The 16,752-nt window shown below is 31.4% G+C and overlaps 4 protein-coding genes across 13 annotated transcripts; 2 read left to right on the top strand and 2 right to left on the bottom strand.

Annotated features, from left to right (window-relative positions):
* The first annotated feature begins 1,854 nt into the window (after positions 1-1,854).
* Positions 1,855-3,361, top strand: LOC108839993 (protein AE7). The gene is made up of 6 exons (XM_056997544.1): positions 1,855-2,000; positions 2,126-2,270; positions 2,361-2,464; positions 2,552-2,651; positions 2,893-2,938; positions 3,090-3,361. The coding sequence occupies exons 2-6, from the start codon at positions 2,145-2,147 to the stop codon at positions 3,194-3,196; spliced, it is 483 nt and encodes a 160-aa protein (XP_056853524.1). The 5' UTR covers positions 1,855-2,000; positions 2,126-2,144; the 3' UTR covers positions 3,197-3,361.
* A 6,023-nt stretch (positions 3,362-9,384) lies between these two features.
* Positions 9,385-11,653, top strand: LOC108822688 (uncharacterized). 10 transcript variants are annotated; one of them, XR_008939660.1, is made up of 8 exons: positions 9,386-9,840; positions 9,939-10,131; positions 10,373-10,529; positions 10,622-10,701; positions 10,790-10,896; positions 10,966-11,066; positions 11,171-11,285; positions 11,362-11,653. XR_008939660.1 is itself a non-coding variant. In XM_056996319.1 (3 exons), the coding sequence occupies exons 1-3, from the start codon at positions 10,985-10,987 to the stop codon at positions 11,478-11,480; spliced, it is 342 nt and encodes a 113-aa protein (XP_056852299.1). In that variant the 5' UTR covers positions 10,708-10,984; the 3' UTR covers positions 11,481-11,653. The 10 variants fall into 10 exon arrangements, 1 of the variants encoding a protein (XP_056852299.1); XR_008939659.1 differs by having other exon boundaries at positions 11,158-11,285; XR_008939662.1 differs by having other exon boundaries at positions 9,387-9,840; positions 10,790-10,855; positions 11,369-11,653.
* A 1,268-nt stretch (positions 11,654-12,921) lies between these two features.
* On the bottom strand, positions 12,922-14,396 carry LOC108836366 (uncharacterized pyrophosphatase/phosphodiesterase C725.05c-like). The gene has a single exon (XM_057003981.1). It carries the CDS (start codon positions 14,288-14,290, stop codon positions 13,838-13,840), a length of 453 nt encoding a protein of 150 aa, XP_056859961.1. The 5' UTR covers positions 14,291-14,396; the 3' UTR covers positions 12,922-13,837.
* LOC130494545 (uncharacterized) lies at positions 12,926-13,666 on the bottom strand. The gene has a single exon (XM_057004027.1). It carries the CDS (start codon positions 13,664-13,666, stop codon positions 12,926-12,928), a length of 741 nt encoding a protein of 246 aa, XP_056860007.1.
* Positions 14,397-16,752: the final 2,356 nt, after the last annotated feature.

Below are 16,752 nucleotides of genomic sequence, written 5' to 3'. Positions count from 1 at the left end.
GGTAGTTTAAATATAGATCTATCATATTTCATTGACAACAGTTAAGAATCAAAGCAAATTGTAGATGAAAAGGATGATTTGTGTTGAAAACAGAAAAAACAGCTGTATATTAGGGTTGGGAAGAAGAAAAGGTCGACATGAAGAAGATGAAATTTAAATTACGAGTTTGCCCTTTATTAATGAAAATGTTCAAAAAAAGTATTACGGGGTTTCGAACCCGTGATTTTGATATTAGTTTCACATATAATGTAACCACTAGGCTACTGCAACGTTTTACTGATGATAACTCGAACAAATCGTATGTATATTATAACAAAAACATTAAATTATTTTTTTTTTGAAAAGAATTACTTCCGATTACTCTCCGATTTTTCCCGAGTTTCTCTTAACTCGCTAGGCCCGAGGTGAACGTACATGTTGCGCCTAGCGCATTTTCGAACATGGGGTGAGATCAGTTAACCTCCCTAGCTGGGAGTGACCATCCTGGAGTCTGGACTTCTGCCCAGTGCCAGTCCAAACTTATTTCGTGCCTAAAGCGTATTAAAAATAATACTTTTAATAATAACAAAATTTTAAATGTATTTTTAAGTTATGTAGTGAAAAATAATGCAATCTATTATCAAAATCTTTATTTGTTAACATAAAAATAAAATGCAAAATATAAAATCATATTATTAATGAATCATAATGTTTTATGGATAAACTCCATATAACTAAAATATTTATGCCATGGCTTGGTTCTATTAAATATCATTGGGAAACCATTTGTTGAATACTAAACTTATTTTTTGTAGCAATTTCAGTAAATAAAAAGCATAAATTGTACAAATATGGCAACATATGATAAAAATACGTTAACATCAACATCATTTTTCCTTTGTGAATGTCTCACGTATTATAACCCTATTTATGTTAAATTTATTTATTCAGATTTCATAAATTCTTTAAAAAATTATTAAAATTTTCAAAATAAAAAGGAATAAATAGTATATCTTATTTACACAGCTATTTATGTGAAGATCGATCAAAAATGAAATGTAGAATATATATGAGTGACTGATAAATTAAGTACTTGGTTATAGTATATCTTGTGTACACAGCTATTTTATTAAACAAATAGAATAAAAATAACTAAAGTTTGTTTAATTAAATGATTTATTTAATATAATATTTGTTTTAAAATAGATTAAGTCAACTAGAAAGAATACTAAATCATTTATGGAGCAATTCTCTCCATAAAATAATTCTTGTATAGAAGTGCTAATTTCTCTAATTATTTTCATTCTCCAAAAAAAATGTAATAAAAAAAAAAAAAGGCACAAAAGCATAATTGATCTCGTCACCTATCACCTATATAACTAGAAGAGAATGACGCAAACCACTAAATTAAGGTAATAATTTTCGAAGATTTGGTGCCTAAACTCCTTGTTTTAGAGCATTTACAATGCCGATACTGATGGTACGATAACCTAGTAAATTTTTTTTATTATTTTATTATTTTCTTTTTCAGCTTTAAAAAAAATAGTATCTATTCGTGGGTTCCCACATAGTAATGGAGCCGCGCACAGTAACGTGTTTGCCTAACCAATGATTCTTAGCTAGATATTTTAAGAGGTAAGTTGGCACAGATTCTTAAATTGTATGAACCTCACAAATTATTTTAATAATTTAATTTTAAGGATTGTGGGTTAAGAATCAGCGTTGCTGATGCTCTTATGGGCCTTAATCCAGGACTGGCTCTGCCTCTGCCTATTTTAGAGAGTGACAACAAAGAATAAACTAGAGGAAGACGAGGAAGCGTGCCACCGATCACGTGATGATCCATATAGAAGCCCACGAGGCTCTACTTGGAGAATTCAGTTACATGGGCCTGGTCCAGCTTCGAATTTTCTGCCAATCATTATTTTCTCCAATAAGTTAATTATATATGCAAGAGGAGAGAGCTCCAACACCATCGTCTCCGTCTTCCATCACCCTCCTCTCGAATTACGCCAAATTAGGTATATAAAACTTTTGCATATATTTGATTTCGTCTTAGATATCTCTACCTCTTAATTCGATTCCTGCTGCTTAGTGTTTTTTTTTCAAATTTCAATTGAAATAGTCTTTTGATGTGACTCTGTAGTTTTGATAGTTAAATCATAATGGTTTCTGGGTTAATCAACGAGAACCCAACTGTCTACGAGAGAAAAGAGCGTCGTGTCCGCACCGATTCCACCAACACGGATGAGTTTTCAGTTGAACCTATCGACCAGCTCGAGATTTTTGATATCCTTTTTGTTCGATTTTCACTGCTTTCATCAAATAGTGTTCTTATGATTGAATTTTTAGTTTTAAATCTTTAACATTTGTAAGTACATCATATAAGAGATATAAGAGATCCAGAGCATCCTTACTCTTTGGAACAACTCAAAGTTCTTACTGAAGACTCTGTTGAAGTTGATGATGGCAAGAGTTATGTCAGGTAATTAAAAAAAAAAAAGAAAAAAGAATATAAACCTTTTTTTGGTTTTTTAATTGGATGGAGCCCTGAGGTTTGCTATTTGCTCAGGGTTACATTCACACCAACGGTGGAACATTGTAGCATGGCAACCATTATCGGTCTTTCTGTCCGCGTTAAACTTATGCGAAGCCTTCCTCCTCGCTACAAGGTACATTACTGAGCCCATTTTCCTACTGGTAGTATGTTTGATTGAACATAAGGAAAACAAAAACATTTGTCTAGATATCATGTTCATTTAGTATGCACTAAATAAAACATTGTGAACGGAACAAAGAACCTTTTTTTTTTTTAAATTGCTAAGGTATTGTTCTCATACTTGGTAAGAGAATATAGCTTGAGCCTCTACTAATGTTCTATGTGCCTCAATCCTTTGGATATTTTCTTTTCAGATTGATATAAGGGTAGCACCAGGTTCTCATGCAACAGAGGCTGCACGTATGTCGTTTTTCTATATCCTTGCTATTCTTTTTTTTATCGACCTTGAGTGACGGAGCATGGTTCAGTTGATTCTCAAAATAGCAAATGAAATATGCGCAAAAGGACTAGATTTATAGAGGTTTCTTGTTTCTTGTTTCTTGAAATGCAGTCAATAAACAACTAAACGACAAGGAGCGTGTGGCGGCTGCACTAGAGAATCCAAACCTCGTGGAGATGGTTGATGAATGTTTGTCTCCATCATTTGATGATGCTTGATGTTTTCATGGTACACTATCATAATATGTCTCTGCTTTAGTCTGCAAAGATTTTGATCCACTAGGACTTGCTTTCTGTTCAGTTTCTTGTTAGTTTTCATCTTGTTAAAGACTGAGAAGTTATCCAGATAACGAGGTATTGATTGGATCCTCTCTCATTGTTCCATTTGTTTCATCTTAAATCGCACTTCTGTTCACAACTGAACCTGTTTACCCACTAGTTCTTACACATTATTTTTCCATTAAACTAACAGTTCGCATATAATGTGGACTCGAATTTTACTTTAAACATGAGTTTGTAAAGTAAGTTGGTCCCAACATCGATTAATCAAATTTTTGGTTAATTTCAATTGGCAATTTAAATATCCAAAATTAGGGTTGAGCTATCGGAGTCCTAGTTGGATTTCAGTTCGGGTTTTGAGTTTTAGGATTTATGAATTCATTCAGTATTGTAAAAGTTTGGGTCAGGTTCCTTTTGGTTGGGTTTGGTTCAGATTTAGTTAGATTTAGTTACATGTCCAAAATCTGGTTGAATTAGAGTAATCTCGATTTTTGGATGATAACAAGTTACTAATTCCAAAAATATTGATTCGTACTTGATTAAATTCAATATAATTTTAATCGAAAATTCGGTCAAAAAAATCATGAACTTTGCATGAATTGCCATAATAAATACAAACATATTGGCTGGCCAAAAAAACATCAAACTATCGTTTTGAGATGGAATGAAACGACGTCGTTTCACCTATTTTTATTATCAAAAATATATTGGTTGCGTAGATCGAACTTGAGCTCATGGCCAAATGACGAGGTTTCTTGCTACTAGACTACTGTCACTTTTAAGAATATCCATAATATGTTTTTTTATTGAGTATCAAACAAATCTCAAAAATATAAATTCTTTTTAAAAAATTCCAAAAAATCTTAAAAATTCAAGAAAATTCTGAAATGTAAAATTAAAATTGAAATTACAAATAACTTTTTTAAAAAAAAATCAGTACATTAAAAATTTCAAAAAATCTAATATAATTCAAAAAATGCAACGAATTAAATTTAATGATTAAAAACTTGAAACATATTTTTAAATAAATTAACGTATGTAATATAAAATAAAAATGATATTTATCACACTATAGATTTTAGTATGAATAATTTATTTAAGATAAAATAGACAAATGAAAATTAAGATACAATAAACAAATGATATTATCACAAATTGTTTTTCTAAAATATGATAATAATTAAATGAAAAACATTTGTAGTGTGATAAATATCATTTTTCTATTTTATCTCAAATATATTAATTTATAAAAAAGTATGATTAATGTATTTAAGATAAAAAACTCAAATGATCTTAGATACATTAATTTTTATAAAAAAATAATGTTTTGATTTTTTTAAATATTTATAATTTCAATTTTAATTTAATTTTCAGAATTTTCTTGAATTTTTAAGATTTTTTGGAATTTTTTAAAAAAGAATTTAGATTTTTCGAGATTTGTTTGATACTCAATAAAAAAAACATGTTATAGATATTCTTAAAAGTGACAATAGTCTAGTGGCAAAAAACCTCGTCATTTGGCCATGAGTTTTTAGGTTCGACCCACGCGAACAACATATTTTTGATAATAAAAATAGGTAAAACGACGTCGTTTCATTCTATCTCAAAACGACGTCGTTTTACTTAACGTTGATTAACCACCGTCTTAACTGTTATTTAACGGTGTCTTAATCTGGTCGATCAATCAAAGTTTCTTAATAAACTGATAAAAGTCAACAAAAATTCAGGCTTTTTTGGCCAGCCTCGAGTTCATGTTTCTTTTGGTCATTCTTGCCATGTTCAGTGTTTTTTTGGCCGAATTCCCAATTTTAATCTTTTCAATAAATTTATTTCTTTTGGTCATTCTTGCCATGTTCAGTGTTTTTTTGGCCGAATTCCCAATTTTAATCTTTTCAATAAATTTATATATGAGTAATTTTCTTAAACCATATTGTTGTCATTCAAAATAATTTTAGAAAATTTGTCTATCAACCATACAAAACTTTTTCTTGAATTAAATGTGACAACATCATATATTGTGACAATCAAGACTTTGTACAAACGAAAAATAATACATAATGAAACGTAAACAAAGTATTTAACAACTATCAACTCTATAAATCTAAGAAACATTATTTCAGCTTTGAAAAGAACAACATTGTTTAAACTTCCGGAAGCAAACTTATTCATTGAACTTCAAAGCAACTGTCAAAGCATAAAAATATAAATAATGACCAAATACCAAAAATCTACATTGAAATAACTATTTGAGTTAATTATTCATGTAGTAAATTTTTTTTTAGATAATCAAAAATATTTTAGTGTATTTTGGATAGATATCTATACTATTAAAACAGAAACATTCTGAAAAATTCTACTTAAACAAGATTGTTGGACTCTTTTATTAGACTTAACATTTTTGGTCTTACCTTATATATTTGTAACAATTAATAAATAACTCCCATATATCTATCCGATGATTACTCATTTCTCTAACAATAAGATAGTATAAAATATCTTTACCAACGCAGAAAAAATTAAATTACAGAAACTCAGCCCCTCATGCATTTTTATGCATGCAACCGTCCATATATACTATTTATATAGTATTGTTTATACCTTTTGATTAAAATGAAATCATATCCGATTTACTACAATATATATATATATATATATATATATATTATTTTCATGATAGGCTGTCTATAATGTTATACACTATATTTTTTGCTCATAATCTACAATATTTAGATATTAACTTTTTTTTTAATATTTAGATATTAATTATTAAAATGAGTTAGCAATATAATTAAGTATATTTTACCATGTTATCTTACATTATATAGTTTCAATTTTTTTTTAAGTTGATAAAACATGTTCGCAAATCATATGTTAAAATAAAATCATATATATATAGTTTTTATAAAAAAAAAGATTAAACATTAGATTAAAAAAATATTAAGAGATTTAATAAATATAAAATGCCCTACAAATATGTCTATTGGATTAGCTAAACAATCTACCAATTAAATCTTAAGTCATATCAATTTTAAAATATAACTTTTATAAAATATGTACAAAATATAATGAGAGAGTATGTTTGGTTATTCTGGTCGGTTCATTTCTATCTTGATTCTTTGGCTCCTAAACATTCGGATCCAAGTAGATATTTAATTTTTTTACTCAGGTTTAAGTCGGTTCTTTTCATGTCTAGATCGATTAGGAATCATAATTCAAATAATGTAAAATTCATTAATATTTGGGTACAAAACAGGTCTAGGTCGGTTCAGACATTTAAGATCTGAAAAATATTAGAAATATTCGATAACCTGAAAAATTATCTGAATCTTGAAAAATATCTGAAAACCCAACAAATACCTAAAAATTTATTTCAAATACCTGAAATAAATCTCGAATGCTTCTTGAAATATAACCTGAGAAACCAAAAAATCCAAACTTTTATCTAAATATCCGTAATATATTTTAAAAATTTTAGAATTTTACCTAAAACCTGAAAGTATGACTGGAAACTCAACCCCCCCCCCCCAAAAAAAAGAGAAAAAAACATTTGTAATACCAAAAACATATCTGAAATACCCAAATATATCTAATATAATATATACAAAACATTTCATGTATTCAAGATACCTGCACGGGTCTTGGGTATGATCCGTACGGAACCAAGATCCACTGATCCAAAAAACCCAATATGTACATTTCTTTGGACTCGGATCTAATCGTTTTTTTTTGGACTCGAGTAAATGCCTAGGTTTAAAAGAGTGAGTTATATAAAATGTACATAAAATCTCAAATAAACTAATTCATAAATTATGTAATTTTAAACAGATTATCTTCTTCGATATAATAAGATTTTGTAATATAGCAATGTACAACAACTCCAAAATATTAATTTATATCAAAATTTGTTTCCAATCCAAAAAATTCACGCTTCGAAAGTGTGGACTAAAATATAGTCTATTCTATTAAAATATGAACATGACCTATTAATATAGGTGTGGTCTATTTATTTTAATACAATTATTAAAACTTCTTATTAATTATTTAAGAGAAATATTATACAAAGAAAAACACAAATATGACTAAAACGTATAAATATGAAATTAACTTTTTTAAAAATATAAAACAATAACTATACCCGCCATTTTAGGGCGGGTCAGAATCTAGTCTACTTTATTAAAAGGAAAGGAGTTTAAATAAATCTACATATGAAAGTTGTTTTGAACTCTTTCATTTAACTAATTAGATACATTGGTCTACCTATTATTTTGGCTAGCCTATTTGTTTCCATAAATTATTTTAACAATATTTTAATACATTTATTTATTATACCCATATTTTTTGGTAACCGATGATATTGTACCTCATCCCAATTCTATGCTTTTTAGTGGAATTAATATTACACGATCATATTATACCAAATACACATAACACTTAATCTATGCTTTTTAGTAGATCTTGTATTACACTATAATATTATACCTAATAAACATAATACTTCATTTAGTTGACGTAAAACTATCATCTAAATCCACACTATATTTATATTTTTATATAACACAAGCATACACTAATGTTTATATATTATAAATATTCACATATAAATCAAACCAATGAAATATAAATGCATTAGATTCTATACAAAATGTTAAAATAATGAAAATCATCAAAATTTAGATTCAATTTCGTTACTCTTAGCAATTTATCTCCGAAATTTTCAAATAATAACATGATCCATTTAACTAACTATATTCCATATTTTTAGTAAATAGTTAACATACAAACCACGAATACGTAAAAGTCAATAAATCATTTCGATTTTCTATGGTATATTATTAACCAAATATACCATCTTGAACGAACTATACATCGTTTAGAGAAAGTATATATACTATTTAAAAGAAAACGTTCATGTATCTGTGACGTATTAAGAAAGCTCAATCCAACAACTATAAATTTAATTTCATTAATATGTTTAAAACCATTGTATATTTCTAAATAAAAGAAATAAATTATCTACATTAAAACTGTAGTAGTATTGATCATTTCAAAACCTATAAATTAAAATGCATAAATACAATATATTTACATTATATGACAACTAAAATATTTTATGTAATTTTATTGACTATTATAAAGTGTATGAGAATTGTAATCATTTAGAAATATATATATATATATAAGGTTTTTCTGGGTATTTTCTGGGTCAACGATGTCGGTTCACGGGTTAATAATAAGCTTTTAGATTTTTATCCAATTTTAACTTAATAGGTTTACATTAAATCCAAATTTTGTGGAAACATACAGTTGGTTGAACCTATGATAGAATTCTACATGAAGAACATAAGCCGGTCTCGATTATATACAGGTTTGACTGAGAGTCCAGATGAGATATAAAAATACTACTAATATCTTGGTTTGTCTACAAATCACATACCTGAAAACCGAGATTAAACCGGTTTGAGCTTCGGTTCCTCGAGAAATGAGGAGGTCGATGTTTGGAGTCTCCGTCTTGATTTGGTAACCGAACCGGAAACCGTCGCTGGAGATTAATAGAACCACCGGTTTGGTGAGCTTCTTGGAGGGTAGGGATGATGGAAAACTCGAATCATCGGCAGTGGCAGCTACGACGAGCAAGAGGATAAAAGAAAGATTAGAGATAACTTGCACAAGGGGTAACCGGGAAAACCGTACCGGACATGCTTAGATTCCGCCATTGAGAGAGAAAGGTTTTGATGGTGATTGAGCTCAACAACGTTCATACTACTTATATAGCCGTAACTTTCCTTTGTATATAATAATCTCTTGTTTTTAGTTTTTCTAACTTAAACTATTCGTAACTTGTATAACAATCTAATCGAATTATATAAAAAGTTACCACATGTAATTTGATATGCGTTACAAACTTGAAATTAAATCTGTCAGGTAGAACCGTAAGTTGTAAACCAGAACACATATCTAATACAATAAAGTTGGGAAATCTATCTCCTTAGGCTATCCACGTCATTGTTTAGCATAGGGCAAAAGATGCCACGTGTCGTGTCCTTTAGAAAAACAAAACCAGCGTCTGTTATATATATATATATAAAGTTGACAATTCTGGCACTTCAAGCCACCCGCTTGCCTTTTCTGAGTGGGGGGAATGACGACACGTGTCACAACGACAATGGCTTAGCTTTTTTTTTCTCCTTGACATTTGACTGAAATCGCTCAATCTATTCTCCCCCTTTCGTTTGCCCTACTCTGTTCACATCCCATCTAATCTTTGCTTTGAATTCACTTCTCATCGTTAACTCACTCCTTCAATCTCTCCCACTACGCTGAATTCAGTTACCTCCTTCCCAATCGTTTAGATGACCTATTTTTTCTACAAATCTACAAATCTCGCTGCTTCAATAGAATCTAACCTATTTCTTTCTTACAACACTACCTGAAACAATGGGGTCTTCCCAAATCTTTTTCTCTGATGTTAAGTCGGGTCGTTGTTCCCATTTCGTCATCACGCCCCTCCTCCGCTTAAGGGAAACACATAACGTGAAGAAAGGTGGGGAGCAATGGGAGTTGACATGTTCCGCCTTGATCAAAAGGTATTTGTCCTTAATTCCCCTCACCTATTGGTTTGAAATTTTATATGATTGCTTCTCATATACTTTGAGACTCGCTTACTGTGTCCAATTCCTCACAGTCAATGCTTCTACAAGGGTCCATCAATGTTCATTGCTTTAGCAATTTCAGACATCTTTTGAAAGAGTGGGCAATTTACAAAATCAGTGGGCAATTTCAGACATCTTTTGAAAGAGTGGGCAACAGCCATTTCTTTGTTTTTTGAAGTCCAGACGTTGTTCTCAGACGGGGATGACGAGTCTCCAGCGTTTCTGGTAACACAAATCTGATTTTGACCATATCTAATTGTTTTCAATAATTAGTTCTCATTCAAAAATTGTCCAAAATTAAAACTGCATCGTAACCGAGCTCTCATCAGCCAAAACTGCATCTCCTGAAACAGTTTGTGATGCTGAGATTAATACTAAAGCAAGTTCCAACCTCTGCCGTTTCACTTTAGTCTCAGTTTTATAAATCTTAAAATTCTAAAAAAATGTTCTAATTGAAAAAATGCAGGAATCACTACATCTGATATGGTAGAAGAAATATTTGTGTCAGCTGAGGCCAACGTAATGAGTAATGTTCCTGAAAGCAAAATTATCAAAGCCCCAAAAGCTGGAGCCAAAGCTTCTAAAAAAGCAATATAAATATGGACAGAAAACGGTTTCTCTAAGTGAGTACTATATAAGTGTTTCTCTATAATTGAAATTTGGTTTCGGTTAATACATGTCGACACTGATTTGCAGTTTATTTATGGATGCACAGGTCCAAAACCCATGTAGTTTAGTTAAATAAGTATTCTCTCCAACTCTACTCCCTATGCAATATATCATCAATATTAACAGGTATGTGTCATAAGAAGAAACCTTCTCAGCATGTTTTGGTTGTTGTTGTGCATAAAAACATAATCTCTTGATGATGAAAATTTCACAGCCTCTGACAGAACCTTCAGTAAAGGAAGATGGCCATCAATATGCAAATAACAGAGCCGTGTATCATGTATCTTTCTTTGTCCCAATAGATATATCATTGGTCGAGAGGTGTTGTTGAGATATTAAAATTGGAACATGCCCAAAATGGAGTTGCTGACAACTCACCCTCACATGCAGATGAGCTCTTTTGGAGGCTATGTTCTCAGCGGCATCAGAGTCTCTGCCACTTGATTATTATCTCCAAACCTCATTCTCTTATTATATTTTCAATAACAGAGGTTTGCTGTTTGATCTTTACCCCATCAAAATATTGATTATTGGCATTTTGGCTCTTACTTTATGATTAATATTCTCATAATCTAATGGGAGGCTTGCCCGTCAGCAACGAAGAATAATCCGCGCAAGTTGCGAGGCACCCCAGCAAGACATACAATACACCCAAGACACTATCCTTCCTGCTCAAGATGACAACATCTATGTTGCTGACTCAGAGCGAGGTAATAACCCACCAAATCATCACAGATCTAAACCGTGATCCCATAACTCACTTCACTATATTAACTTGAGTTCCAGCTAACAGGAGGACATGTATTCCTCTGGAGGACATGTATCTAAACAACATGGCAAGACTCAAACCACCACGAAGTTGCGACCTCCCAAACGTCCAACATCTATGCAAGAATTGTTACTAATTCTTAAGACTGGAGAAATTTGTCCACTACATTACTCAGAGATAGAAAGTTATGTTTTTGTTTACTAACCTTTTTAAGACCAAGAGGAGTTTATAATACTTCTACAAAGTTGCTTTTTTTTGGTAAAATACGTCTACCAAGTAAATTTAAAATAAAGATTGAATTATTCTGCATTTTACTTCTTTGGAAAAAGTAATAATCCCATATGTATTGCCTCCTGTTATCAAATTTCCGTTAAAGATTCAACCATAAAAATATGCATTTTGTTTATTTTGCACGTTATATGTTAACCACCTTCGTTGACTTTTAAAAGTTTGTTTGTGTTTTATCATAAACAATTTGTACTGAACAGAAAGAATTCCGCATCACTTCCATTAGTAAAAACATTTTACCATTCAAATTCATCAGCAGGTGGCCAAAAATGCATTTACAAGACGTGCAAATCCAAGGTTTGCACTCTGATTTCTCTCAACAAACAATTTACTTCAAAAAAAATAATAACAAAAACATACATTTACACTTACACTGTTTTGCATTCAGAACCTTAAACAGATAGAACGTCCAAACCCGGCGCGTAGCGCCGGAATACCCCTAGTACACTATAAATATATAAAACTGTGAATTAAACACACAATATATAGAAAGATTTACACTTTAAGTCACATTTCATCTTTTATATTACACGTTGGGACACTTTTGTCTACACTTTTTCTTAAACATCAGCTGATTCTTAACCGATCTAGTCTGATTGTAGTGACTATTTCACTAACTAAAAAAATCAGTGTTTTTTTGTTTTGGCGGGTTGTATCCTTGGCCCTTGATTTTATTTCGATTGAAGGGACCAGATTCATCAGACAAAATATGATATGACATATATCCCAGGGCATATATCTACCATCTAATATATATATTATGTTTCTTCTATAATAATCAAGATTCAAGACAGCTGACTGTAGATGTTGAGTCTGTGACATATTGACATGTATCTTTTGGGGGTTAATTTGGAAGTTCTCGGTGTAGACGTCGTCTAGACTTATATATATTCCACAACGAGAATCAAATTCGTATCCTCCTAGAAATCTGCGTTTTTACTTATATGGATTCAACCACTAATTCGATTTCACGTGGTTATGTTCTTGTTACCTTTTGACACATAAAGGTAAAAAAGTATGACTTAAAAACTTTAGTATAAACTTTTGCTTTTAACCGCATTATGTATAAACTTGTATATCGAGAAAATGACAAGTATAAATATGTAGAAACAATTAGGTAATGGCTAGATATAATTAGCTGATCTTATTCATTTATTATTCGTTTCCACATGCAATAAAGAAAAATGATCAAGGCTAGGAAAGTAGATTAATTATAACCAATAGGAAAACACAATCATCAGCTAATTATCATATTCATGCATGAGTGCTTCCTGAGCAAAGGGCTGTGAAGCTTCATTCAACCTCCACAGTTCCTCCAAAGGGCGAGAGAATGTTTCTAGTGAACAAAGAAGAACCGTTGTTCGAAGCTGGTCGGAGTCCAAGAATCTCAGCAACAACATTATAGATCTGAACATTCTCAAACGACGGCACTTTCCTCCCTTTCCTAAACCTAGGACCATGTCCCATAAAGATAGACCTCATTGAGAAGTATTGGTTGTCGTATCCATGATCTCCGTAACATTCATGAACGCCTGTTCTGTTCTGTCTAACTACGAGACCTTCTCCAACCATTCCTATGATGGGTGGAATCCTAGAACTCTCGGAATAATGCAGCCTTTTCGGTAGCTTCTCCTTCAAGTAAACCTGCAAATACTCTCCGTTCTCTACCTTCCCTGAGCTCAAAGCTTCGTTCATCTTCGCCACGAGTTCTGCATTCTTCTCCCCTGGATTCTCCACATCTTTTCCCCAGCGTGGGTTCATCGCTAGCACCGGGCTATAAGCATTGATCCAATCCGCGGGTATCTTGACCCAATCTGCTAAATCCTCAATGTAAATTGTTTTTAGGTCACAGTTAGTCACCATTCCGTGATCAGCAAGCAAGATCACATGAACCTCGTCGAAGATCTCCCTCTTCTTCAGCCCCTGAATGATCCTACCGATCATTTTATCGATCCTCGCAACCGCCTTTGTAACCCTAGGATCATCAGGACCATAGCTATGTCCCGCTCCGTCCGGTTCATCGAAGTACAACATCATCAAGTCAGGGATCTCTTCCTCAGGGAGATCGAACTGCTTCAAGATTGTATCAACCCTTTCTTCAAAAGGAATCGAAAGATTGAAATTTGGACACAACTCTTTAGGGCAAGTCCAAGAATCTTTGGGAACTTCAGAGCCTGGCCAAAAGTAAGTCAGAGCCTTGCGACCTTAGTTTGTTGCGGTTACCCACAACGGCTCACCCAACCACCATTTCGGGTCTAAGCCTTTGTTAAACACTTCTCCGGTTCTCGGATCAGTGAACTTGTTCATGATAATACCATGGTAAGCAGGGTAGAGTCCAGTTGCGATCGCGTAATGGTTTGGGAATGTCATGGTGGGGAAAACCGGGATTAAACCGAGTTTGGCTTCGGTTCCTTCGGATATGAGAAGGTCGATGTTTGGTGTGTCGGTTTTAAATTGGTAACCGAACCGGAAACCATCGCTGGAAATCATTAAAACCACCGGTTTGTTGAGTTTTTTGAAGGGCCAGGGACGCCAGGTTTTGGACAAAGGAGCATCTAAACCATTGGTCGCGGCGGCTATAGCCGTGGCAGCTACAATGAGAAGATTAAGAAGGGTGAGAGATAGTTTGAGGGATAGAACATGATTGGATTTTGCCATTGGAAAGATTGTTTTGTGATGTGGTTCTTGCAGCTCGTGCTATAGAGTGAGCAACAAAAAGTCGTCTATTTTGTTTTTCCCCTTTTAGAAAATAATACTCCTACTAAATTGCTTTTAAAAGCTTGAAGCGTCGCCATATAGTAGTTATAATTTCTAAGTTAGGTATATCCGTGAGAGTTTCAAAAAAAAAAGGTATATCCGTGTAAACAAAATAAAAGTAGACGTAGCCTACGATACGGTGTTTTTAGTATTTTTTCAAACACTATATCACACTAGCGAATTTTCTAACACTTGATTATAACTAATGGTGGCAATATCCTCATTAATCCTCTTCTTTTAACCAAAAATACTAAGGGGATGTATTCAATTATGAGTTTTAAGTGATTTGTATTAAAATGACAAATCTACTGTTATTCAAACGTAGATTTTAAAAATCACTTTAAAATCCAATGTTATTGAATTTGACATTTTATAAAATACTCCGAAATCCACTGTTATTGAATAAAATTTAAGTTGGAGATTTTAGAGTAGTTTAAGTGTTCTAGAGTGTTTAAGGAGAGTTCCTTAGTTATAAAAATAAAAATCTAAATCCCACTGTTTTAGATAAGATTCTAGAGTGTTTTAACAAAAATCACATAATATTCTCTAATTCTCCTACAATCATCTACAAACTCATTAAAAATCAAATCACTTCAAATTTCAGATTCAATACATCCCCCTAAACTACTAGGTGAAGGTTCGCGAACTAATATATATATATATATATATATATATATATCCAACTAATTATAATTTTCATGTTAGTATTGCATTTATGTAAATTATTAAATTCGATAAAATATTAAATTGATATTTTATTCGTTCAGAGTTTTATTGGGTTTTAAATCTTAATTGATTGTTTGTGGATTGTTTTATTATTGTTTATGTTTGATTTTTCATTTTGAAAATATAAATTCTCATTTCATTGAGTACACGGATTAGGTGCGGATTAGGTGCTATTTGTAAATCAACAATTGTCTTAATATAATCATCACATGTGTTATTGGAATATAGAGGAGGTTACCACAAACTTAACGAACATCATCGTATCATCCTTGAAAAAGGATACTACCGCCAATTTGAAGTTTTAATTATTTTTCAATACCCAAGAATAAGTGCAGCTAGGGGAAGGCTGTTAGCCTGTTACTACCCACTTATGTGCTCCTATGTTCCAAGTTCGGTTAGATCCACTACTATGTCCACTCTGTTTTTCTTTCATGTAACTTGAATCAAGATCAGTTAATAAAGACATAGTTTTTAACTTGAAGAGTGACGGAAAGGTTGAGACATAATTTTCATTACGAGAAGTTCAAATTTTGAGAACATATACCGACCGAGCTACTCACTCTAAAGAAAGGTTATGTATAAAAGATAATATAAACTTTTTCTTAACATACTTTCTGGCTTACTCATTGCACTTGCAGGACATCACTAATCCTATATCATATTACATTTTCCTCAATAGAAGAAGAACATCCTTAAATATTTGGGCCAGTAAGTTTTATGGTCCCTTTGTAACATTTTTACATTTAAGCCGGCAGATACTGGTGTCAAAAGAATAAAAAGATAAATGCTGGCAAAAGAACAGTTAACTAATTACTGGTCGTTCTAAAATAATCGTAAGTGTATCGTCATTGAATTGAACCAAACAGTGAGTTTCCTCACTTTTTCGTTTGTAGAACAATAGCATTTTTTGTCGTTTTGGTATTTTTAATTCAATTTATACTTTATCGTTAAGCAATTTGATTTCCTTTTGTTGAGATATGCCATACAATCTTATTAACCTTATTCTACGCAATAATTTAGCTAAAATATTGTATTTCTTTGGTCTGCCCGATAAAAGAATTTTGGTTCATATATCAAACCAATATTGTATGGCCATAAATTTAAGTAGCAAACGAAACTTTTTTTTTGTAACACAACGAAACCTATTTATTGTTTAAAATAAACACTGTAAATACGCCTATTTGTATTATCTTTTGAAGATAGACGACATAAAAATGTGTATTTGTTTAGAAATACACAATCCAAATTTAAATTTAAAATTAAATTAAATTTAAAAAATCCAATTTAGAAATACACAATCCAAAAGTAGTCAATTCTAAAACATAAAAATGTGTATTTGTTTAGAAATACACAATCCAAATTTAAATTTAAAATTAAATTAAATTTAAAAAATCCAATTTAGAAATACACAATTCAAAAGTAGTCAATTCTAAAAGTATATTTGTTTAGAAATACACAATCCAAATTTAAATTAAATTAAATTAAATTTAAAATTAAAAGAAAAATCTCGGGCGTAACCCGGGCCGACCCCTAGTTAGAATAAAAACATAACATATTGATAAATGTTATGTTGTACTATGTATTTTATTTATTTAAATGATTATTTTATCAAATTAAATTTGATATTAAACATAAAT

The sequence above is a fragment of the Raphanus sativus genome, chromosome 2, assembly GCF_000801105.2.
Source record: "Raphanus sativus cultivar WK10039 chromosome 2, ASM80110v3, whole genome shotgun sequence".
Classification (NCBI taxonomy): Eukaryota; Viridiplantae; Streptophyta; class Magnoliopsida; order Brassicales; family Brassicaceae; genus Raphanus; species Raphanus sativus.
Note: the sequence above shows the minus strand (reverse complement) of the source record. Positions and strands in the feature narration are given on the sequence as shown.